Consider the following 10,380-nt stretch of genomic DNA (forward strand, 5'->3'; position numbering starts at 1 on the left):
ACGTTTAGAGGAGAGGAAGGACTACGGAGGAGTGGCAAGGTGACAGTCTGGTGTACTAAGGTTGGATTGTGGTTATGTTGTGATAACGTTTAGAGGAGAGGAAGGACTACGGAGGAGTGGCAAGGTGACAGTCTGGTGTACTAAGGTTGGATTGTGGTTATGTTGTGATAACGTTTAGAGGAGAGGAAGGACTACGGAGGAGTGGCAAGGTGACAGTCTGGTGTACTAAGGTTGGATTGTGGTTATGTTGTGATAACGTTTAGAGGAGAGGAAGGACTACGGAGGAGTGGCAAGGTGACAGTCTGGTGTACTAAGGTTGGATTGTGGTTATGTTGTGACAGCGTTGTGATAACGTTTAGAGGAGAGGAAGGACTACGGAGGAGTGGCAAGGTGACAGTCTGTTGTACTAAGGTTGGATTGTGGTTATGTTGTGATAACGTTGTGATAACGTTTAGAGGAGAGGAAGGACTACGGAGGAGTGGCAAGGTGACAGTCTGGTGTACTACGGTTGGATTGTGGTTACGTTGTGATAACGTTTAGAGGAGAGGAAGGACTACGGAGGAGTGGCAAGGTGACAGTCTGGTGTACTAAGGTTGGATTGTGGTTATGTTGTGATAACGTTGTGATAACGTTTAGAGGAGAGGAAGGACTACGGAGGAGTGGCAAGGTGACAGTCTGGTGTGCTAAGGTTGGATTGTGGTTATGTTGTGACAGCGTTGTGATAACGTTTAGAGGAGAGGAAGGACTACGGAGGAGTGGCAAGGTGACAGTCTGTTGTACTAAGGTTGGATTGTGGTTATGTTGTGATAACGTTGTGATAACGTTTAGAGGAGAGGAAGGACTACGGAGGAGTGGCAAGGTGACAGTCTGGTGTACTAAGGTTGGATTGTGGTTATGTTGTGATAGCGTTGTGATAACGTTTAGAGGAGAGGAAGGACTACGGAGGAGTGGCAAGGTGACAGTCTGGTGTACTAAGGTTGGATTGTGGTTATGTTGTGATAACGTTGTGATAACGTTTAGAGGAGAGGAAGGACTACGGAGGAGTGGCAAGGTGACAGTCTGGTGTACTAAGGTTGGATTGTGGTTATGTTGTGATAACGTTGTGATAACGTTTAGAGGAGAGGAAGGACTACGGAGGAGTGGCAAGGTGACAGTCTGTTGTACTAAGGTTGGATTGTGGTTATGTTGTGATAACGTTGTGATAACGTTTAGAGGAGAGGAAGGACTACGGAGGAGTGGCAAGGTGACAGTCTGGTGTACTACGGTTGGATTGTGGTTACGTTGTGATAACGTTTAGAGGAGAGGAAGGACTACGGAGGAGTGGCAAGGTGACAGGTGTACTAAGGTTGGATTGTGGTTATGTTGTGATAACGTTGTGATAACGTTTAGAGGAGAGGAAGGACTACGGAGGAGTGGCAAGGTGACAGTCTGGTGTACTAAGGTTGGATTGTGGTTATGTTGTGATAACGTTGTGATAACGTTTAGAGGAGAGGAAGGACTACGGAGGAGTGGCAAGGTGACAGTCTGGTGTACTAAGGTTGGATTGTGGTTATGTTGTGATAGCGTTGTGATAACGTTTAGAGGAGAGGAAGGACTACGGAGGAGTGGCAAGGTGACAGTCTGGTGTACTAAGGTTGGATTGTGGTTATGTTGTGATAACGTTGTGATAACGTTTAGAGGAGAGGAAGGACTACGGAGGAGTGGCAAGGTGACAGTCTGGTGTACTAAGGTTGGATTGTGGTTATGTTGTGATAACGTTGTGATAACGTTTAGAGGAGAGGAAGGACTACGGAGGAGTGGCAAGGTGACAGTCTGTTGTACTAAGGTTGGATTGTGGTTATGTTGTGATAACGTTGTGATAACGTTTAGAGGAGAGGAAGGACTACGGAGGAGTGGCAAGGTGACAGTCTGGTGTACTACGGTTGGATTGTGGTTACGTTGTGATAACGTTTAGAGGAGAGGAAGGACTACGGAGGAGTGGCAAGGTGACAGGTGTACTAAGGTTGGATTGTGGTTATGTTGTGATAACGTTGTGATAACGTTTAGAGGAGAGGAAGGACTACGGAGGAGTGGCAAGGTGACAGTCTGGTGTACTAAGGTTGGATTGTGGTTATGTTGTGACAGCGTTGTGATAACGTTTAGAGGAGAGGAAGGACTACGGAGGAGTGGCAAGGTGACAGTCTGTTGTACTAAGGTTGGATTGTGGTTATGTTGTGATAACGTTGTGATAACGTTTAGAGGAGAGGAAGGACTACGGAGGAGTGGCAAGGTGACAGTCTGGTGTACTACGGTTGGATTGTGGTTACGTTGTGATAACGTTTAGAGGAGAGGAAGGACTACGGAGGAGTGGCAAGGTGACAGGTGTACTAAGGTTGGATTGTGGTTATGTTGTGATAACGTTGTGATAACGTTTAGAGGAGAGGAAGGACTACGGAGGAGTGGCAAGGTGACAGTCTGGTGTACTAAGGTTGGATTGTGGTTATGTTGTGATAACGTTGTGATAACGTTTAGAGGAGAGGAAGGACTACGGAGGAGTGGCAAGGTGACAGTCTGGTGTACTAAGGTTGGATTGTGGTTATGTTGTGATAACGTTGTGATAACGTTGTTTTCTGGTTATGGGGGGTGGCCGTACCTGCTGTGTGCAGGGTGGGAAATTAACACCCACCACCCTAAAGATTGGCGTTGGTGGGTAAGAATGTCTATTTCACCAGCCACGGTGGCATTTGGGAACATTTAGTATTTATTTTGATCCAAAGCCCACATGTTGCCCTAAAGAATATAAAAGATGAATCAGTGATTTGTATTTCTTGCAGCTTTCTGAAGAAGTGATGGCATGGGAATCCCTGTCTACCACTTTGTGTAGCCAGTTAGCTATGCCGGAACACTGTCTAAAGACTTCCCCATAAAACCTTCCCAATTAAATGTTAACGGTAAAGTAGGCTTACCTGGCAGAATGATAGGATTATTTGTATGAATCACAAGGGCATTTTTCTTTTTTTTGCTAACTCTGCCTTCACATGCAGTACAGAAACACACCACTAGTCAAACACCAGTCTCTTGCTAGGTGTGCAACTACACACTCCAAAATCAAATGTTTTTTTCTTATTTTTTTACTCGAAAGCGGTCTCCTGATGTGGTTTAAGAATTGTTGTGGGCTTAGAACACATGTCCAGCTCATTCCACGGAGGGCCGTGTGTCTGCAGGTTTTCACTCCTCCCTTGGACTCCCTTGATGGATGAATTAAGGTCACTGATTAGTAAGGAACTCCCCTCACCTGGTTGTCCAGATCTTAGTAAGGAACTCCCCTCACCTGGTTGTCTAGGTCTTAGTAAGGAACTCCCCTCACCTGGTTGTCTAGGTCTTAGTAAGGAACTCCCCTCACCTGGTTGTCTAGGTCTTAGTAAGGAACTCCCCTCACCTGGTTGTCTAGGTCTTAGTAAGGAACTCCCCTCACCTGGTTGTCTAGGTCTTAGTGAGGAACTCCCCTCACCTGGTTGTCTAGGTCTTAGTGAGGAACTCCCCTCACCTGGTTGTCTAGGTCTTAGTGAGGAACTCCCCTCACCTGGTTGTCTAGGTCTTAGTAAGGAACTCCCCTCACCTGGTTGTCTAGGTCTTAGTGAGGAACTCCCCTCACCTGGTTGTCTAGGTCTTAGTGAGGAACTCCCCTCACCTGGTTGTCTAGGTCTTAGTAAGGAACTCCCCACACCTGGTTGTCTAGGTCTTAGTGAGGAACTCCCCTCACCTGGTTGTCTAGGTCTTAGTGAGGAACTCCCCTCACCTGGTTGTCTAGGTCTTAGTAAGGAACTCCCCTCACCTGGTTGTCTAGGTCTTAGTAAGGAACTCCCCTCACCTGGTTGTCCAGGTCTTAGTAAGGAACTCCCCTCACCTGGTTGTCTAGGTCTTAGTAAGGAACTCCCCTCACCTGGTTGTCTAGGTCTTAGTGAGGAACTCCCCTCACCTGGTTGTCCAGGTCTTAGTAAGGAACTCCCCTCACCTGGTTGTCTAGGTCTTAGTGAGGAACTCCCCTCACCTGGTTGTCTAGGTCTTAGTGAGGAACTCCCCTCACCTGGTTGTCTAGGTCTTAGTAAGGAACTCCCCTCACCTGGTTGTCTAGGTCTTAGTAAGGAACTCCCCTCACCTGGTTGTCTAGGTCTTAATTGAAAACCAGCAGACACTAGGCCCTCCATGGAATGAGTTTTACACCCCTGACTTGGAACATCTAACATCTTTTAAAAACATCTTTAAAAAGTGTGAAACCCTGAAAAACTCAGGGAAAATCCGGAACCTGAATAAAACTCAACTGAGAAAGCAGAATTTGGGGAAAAATCAAACCGTTTTGATAGCGCCCTAAACTTCCTGTAGTTGGCATGCAACGGCACATAGCCGGGGTCAGCGAGCCAGTTTACAAAACATGGATTTAAATTGAGCAATATACCACATTACGTCTTACTAGTAATACATTTCTTGTTTTAGAAAAATCTGTATTTCCGTGTTTTCTGGTGTAATTCTGGTGTAAAAATATTTGGTCTGGTAAACATTCTGAGTGGTGACAGCCCAGGATACCAGAGTCAGCATGGGTTCTGATCCAACATGTACAGCCCAGGATACCAGAGTCAACATGGGTTCTGATCCAACATGTACAACCTAGGATACGAGAGTCAGCATGGGTTCTGATCCAACATGTACAGCCCAGGATACTAGAGTCAGTATGGGTTCTGATCCAACATGTACAGCCTAGGATACCAGAGTCAACATGGTTCTGATCCAACATGTACAACCTAGGATACCAGAGTCAGCATGGGTTCTGATCCAACATGTACAGCCCAGGATACCAGAGGCAGCATGGGTTCTGATCCAACATGTACAGCCCAGGATACCAGAGGCAGCATGGGTTCTGATCCAACATGTACAACCTAGGATACGAGAGTCAGCATGGGTTCTGATCCAACATGTACAGCCCAGGATACCAGAGGCAGCATGGGTTCTGATCCAACATGTACAGCCCAGGATACCAGAGTCAGCATGGGTTCTGATCCAACATGTACAGCCCAGGATAACAGAGTCAGCATGGGTTCTGATCCAACATGTACAGCCCAGGATACCAGAGTCAACATGGGTTCTGATCCAACATGTACAGCCCAGGATACCAGAGGCAGCATGGGTTCTGATCCAACATGTACAGCCCAGGATACCAGAGTCAGCATGGGTTCTGATCCAACATGTACAGCCCAGGATACCAGAGTCAGCATGGGTTCTGATCCAACATGTACAGCCTACCAGAGTCAGCATGGGTTCTGATCCAACATGTACAGCCTACCAGAGTCAGCATGGGTTCTGATCCAACATGTACAGCCTACCAGAGTCAGCATGGTTCTGATCCAACATGTACAACCCAGGATACCAGAGGCAGCATGGGTTCTGATCCAACATGTACAACCCTAGACTAAACCCTCTTACCTTTCCTGTCTCCGCTTCACTGTCTAAACTCTCTTACCTTCCCTGTCTCCTCTTCACTGTCTAAACCCTCTTACCTTCCCTGTCTCCTCTTCACTGTCTAAACTCTCTTACCTTTCCTGTCTCCGCTTCACTGTCTAAACCCTCTTACCTTCTCTGTCTCCTCTTCACTGTCTAAACCCTCTTACCTTCCCTGTCTCCTCTTCACTGTCTAAACCCTCTTACCTTCCCTGTCTCCTCTTCACTGTCTAAACCCTCTTACCTTCTCTGTCTCCTCTTCACTGTAAACCCTCTTACCTTCCCTGTCTCCTCTTCACTGTAAACCCTCTTACCTTCCCTGTCTCCTCTTCACTGTCTAAACCCTCTTACCTTCCCTGTCTCCTCTTCACTGTCTAAACTCTCTTACCTTTCCTGTCTCCGCTTCACTGTCTAAACCCTCTTACCTTCTCTGTCTCCTCTTCACTGTAAACCCTCTTACCTTCCCTGTCTCCTCTTCACTGTAAACCCTCTTACCTTCCCTGTCTCCTCTTCACTGTAAACCCTCTTACCTTCCCTGTCTCCTCTTCACTGTCTAAACCCTCTTACCTTCCCTGTCTCCTCTTCACTGTCTAAACCCTCTTACCTTCCCTGTCTCCTCTTCACTGTCTAAACCCTCTTACCTTCCCTGTCTCCTCTTCACTGTCTAAACCCTCTTACCTTCCCTGTCTCCGCTTCACTGTCTAAACCCTCTTACCTTCCCTGTCTCCCCTTCACTGTCTAAACCCTCTTACCTTCCCTGTCTCCCCTTCACTGTCTAAACCCTCTTACCTTTCCTGTCTCCGCTTCACTGTCTAAACTCTCTTACCTTCCCTGTCTCCTCTTCACTGTCTAAACCCTCTTACCTTCACTGTCTCCTCTTCACTGTCTAAACCCTCTTACCTTCCCTGTCTCCGCTTCACTGTCTAAACCCTCTTACCTTTCCTGTCTCCGCTTCACTGTCTAAACTCTCTTACCTTCCCTGTCTCCTCTTCACTGTCTAAACCCTCTTACCTTCCCTGTCTCCTCTTCACTGTCTAAACCCTCTTACCTTCCCTGTCTCCGCTTCACTGTCTAAACTCTCTTACCTTCCCTGTCTCCTCTTCACTGTAAACCCTCTTACCTTCCCTGTCTCCTCTTCACTGTCTAAACCCTCTTACCTTCCCTGTCTCCGCTTCACTGTCTAAACCCTCTTACCTTCCCTGTCTCCGCTTCACTGTCTAAACTCTCTTACCTTCCCTGTCTCCTCTTCACTGTCTAAACCCTCTTACCTTCACTGTCTCCTCTTCACTGTCTAAACTCTCTTACCTTCCCTGTCTCCTCTTCACTGTCTAAACCCTCTTACCTTCCCTGTCTCCTCTTCACTGTCTAAACCCTCTTATCTTCCCTGTCTCCTCTTCACTGTCTAAACCCTCTTACCTTCCCTGTCTCCGCTTCACTGTCTAAACCCTCTTACCTTTCCTGTCACCTATCTCATTATAGAAAATTAAAAACATTAATAAAAAGAATAACAAATAAATTAAATGTATCTACCTGCCACATTGGTTGGGGAAACAAAAAGTTAATTTCCCACCCTGGCTGTTGTGATGATGTCATTGTAACATTGTTCTGTACCTGCTGTGTGATGACGTTGTGATGTTATATTATGGTTATGTTGTGATAACTTTGCATTATGGTTATAGGGAGTGGCTGTACCTGCTGTGATAACATTGTAATAACGTTGTGTTATGGTTATACAGGGAGTGGCTGTACCTGCTGTGATAACATTTTACATTTTTACATTTTAGTCATTTAGCAGACGCTCTTATCCAGAGCGACTCACAGGAGCAATTAGGGTTAAGTGCCTTGCTCAAGGGCACATTTACGTCATTTAGCAGACGCTCTTATCCAGAGCGACTCACCAATTGGTGCGTTCACCCTATAGCCAGTGGGATAACCACTTTACAATTTTTTTTTGGGGGGGTAGAAGGATTACTTTATAACGTTGTGTTATGGTTATACAGGGAGTGGCTGAACCTGCTGTGATAACATTTTAATAACGTTGTGTTATGGTTATATAGGGAGTGGCTGAACCTGCTGTGATAACATTGTAATAACGTTGTATTATGGTTATACAGGGAGTGGCTGTACCTGCTGTGATAACATTGTAATAATGTTGTATTATGGTTATATAGGGAGTGGCTGAACCTGCTGTGATAACATTGTAATAACGTTGTATTATGGTTATACAGGGAGTGGCTGTACCTGCTGTGATAACATTGTAATAATGTTGTATTATGGTTATATAGGGAGTGGCTGAACCTGCTGTGATAACATTGTAATTACGTTGTATTATGGTTATACAGGGAGTGGCTGTACCTGCTGTGATAACATTGTAATAATGTTGTATTATGGTTATACAGGGAGTGGCTGTACCTGCTGTGATAACATTGTAATAACGTTGTGTTATGGTTATACAGGGAGTGGCTGAACCTGCTGTGATAACATTGTAATAACGTTGTGTTATGGTTATACAGGGAGTGGCTGTACCTGCTGTGATAACATTGTAATAACATTGTATTATGGTTGTATTATGGTTATACAGGAAGTGGCTGTACCTGCTGTGATAACGTTGTATTATGGTTGTATTATGGTTATACAGGGAGTGGCTGTACCTGCTGTGATAACATTGTAATAACGTTGTATTATGGTTATACAGGGAGTGGCTGTACCTGCTGTGATAACATTGTAATAACGTTGTAGTATGGTTATATAGGGAGTGGCTGTACCTGCTGTGATAACATTGTAATAACGTTGTATTATGGTTATATAGGGAGTGGCTGAACCTGCTGTGATAACATTGTAATAACGTTGTATTATGGTTATACAGGGAGTGGCTGTACCTGCTGTGATAACATTGTAATAACGTTGTGTTATGGTTATACAGGGAGTGGCTGTACCTGCTGTGATAACATTGTAATAACGTTGTGTTATGGTTATATAGGGAGTGGCTGTACCTGCTGTGATAACATTGTAATAACGTTGTATTATGGTTATACAGGGAGTGGCTGTACCTGCTGTGATAACATTGTAATAATGTTGTATTATGGTTATATAGGGAGTGGCTGAACCTGCTGTGATAACATTGTAATAACGTTGTATTATGGTTATACAGGGAGTGGCTGTACCTGCTGTGATAACATTGTAATAATGTTGTATTATGGTTATACAGGGAGTGGCTGTACCTGCTGTGATAACATTGTAATAACGTTGTGTTATGGTTATACAGGGAGTGGCTGAACCTGCTGTGATAACATTGTAATAACGTTGTGTTATGGTTATACAGGGAGTGGCTGTACCTGCTGTGATAACATTGTAATAACGTTGTATTATGGTTGTATTATGGTTATACAGGGAGTGGCTGTACCTGCTGTGATAACGTTGTATTATGGTTGTATTATGGTTATACAGGGAGTGGCTGTACCTGCTGTGATAACATTGTAATAACGTTGTATTATGGTTATACAGGGAGTGGCTGTACCTGCTGTGATAACATTGTAATAACGTTGTAGTATGGTTATATAGGGAGTGGCTGTACCTGCTGTGATAACATTGTAATAACGTTGTATTATGGTTATACAGGGAGTGGCTGTACCTGCTGTGATAACATTGTAATAACGTTGTGTTATGGTTATATAGGGAGTGGCTGTACCTGCTGTGATAACATTTTAATAACGTTGTGTTATGGTTATACAGGGAGTGGCTGTACCTGCTGTGATAACATTGTAATAACGTTGTGTTATGGTTATATAGGGAGTGGCTGTACCTGCTGTGATAACATTGTAATAACGTTGTATTATGGTTATACAGGGAGTGGCTGTACCTGCTGTGATAACATTGTAATAACGTTGTATTATGGTTATACAGGGAATGGCTGTACCTGCTGTGATAACATTGTAATAACATTGTATTATGGTTATATAGGGAGTGGCTGTACCTGCTGTGATAACATTGTAATAACGTTGTATTATGGTTATATAGGGAGTGGCTGTACCTGCTTTGATAACATTGTAATAACGTTGTATTATGGTTATACAGGGAGTGGCTGTACCTGCTGTGATAACATTGTAATAATGTTGTATTATGGTTATACAGGGAGTGGCTGTACCTGCTGTGATAACATTGTAATAATGTTGTGTTATGTTTATATAGGGAGTGCCTGTACCTGCTGTGATAACATTGTAATAACGTTGTGTTATGGTTATATAGGGAGTGGCTGTACCTGCTGTGCCATGAGATGTTGAACCCGTACTATGGCCTGTTCCAATACTCAACAGACAACATTTACACACTACAGATCAACCCCGACTCCTCTGTCAACCCTGTGAGTACACACACACTACAGATCAACCCCGACTCCTCTGTCAACCCTGTGAGTACATTTACACACTACAGATCAACCCCGACTCCTCTGTCAACCCTGTGAGTACACACACACTACAGATCAACCCCGACCTCTCTGTCAACCCTGTGAGTACACACACACTACAGATCAACCCCGACTCCTCTGTCAACCCTGTGAGTACACACACACTACAGATCAACCCCGACTCCTCTGTCAACCCTGTGAGTACACACACACTACAGATCAACCCCAACTCATCTGTCAACCCTGTGAGTACACACACACTACAGATCAACCCCGACTCCTCTGTCAACCCTGTGAGTACACACACACTACAGATCAACCTCGACTCCTCTGTCAACCCTGTGAGTACATTTACACACTACAGATCAACCCCGACCCCTCTGTCAACCCTGTGAGTACACACACACAACAGATCAACCCCGACTCCTCTGTCAACCCTGTGAGTACATTTACACACTACAGATCAACCCCGACCCCTCTGTCAACCCTGTGAGTACACACAC

The 10,380-nt window shown here is 44.9% G+C and overlaps 1 protein-coding gene across 3 annotated transcripts in view; it reads left to right on the plus strand.

Annotated features, from left to right (window-relative positions):
* Positions 1–10,380, plus strand: part of smurf1 (SMAD specific E3 ubiquitin protein ligase 1) — a gene marked incomplete at its 5' end in the record, with an annotated part of 61,831 nt that overhangs the window by 28,220 nt on the left and 23,231 nt on the right. For all 3 annotated transcript variants that reach the window (XM_045215952.1, XM_045215950.1, XM_045215951.1), the window contains 1 exon segment: positions 9,718–9,832. In XM_045215952.1, the coding sequence (XP_045071887.1) occupies positions 9,718–9,832 (115 nt within the window).

Source organism: Coregonus clupeaformis, unplaced genomic scaffold (genome assembly GCF_020615455.1).
Source record: "Coregonus clupeaformis isolate EN_2021a unplaced genomic scaffold, ASM2061545v1 scaf0565, whole genome shotgun sequence".
Lineage (NCBI taxonomy): Eukaryota > Metazoa > Chordata > Actinopteri > Salmoniformes > Salmonidae > Coregonus > Coregonus clupeaformis.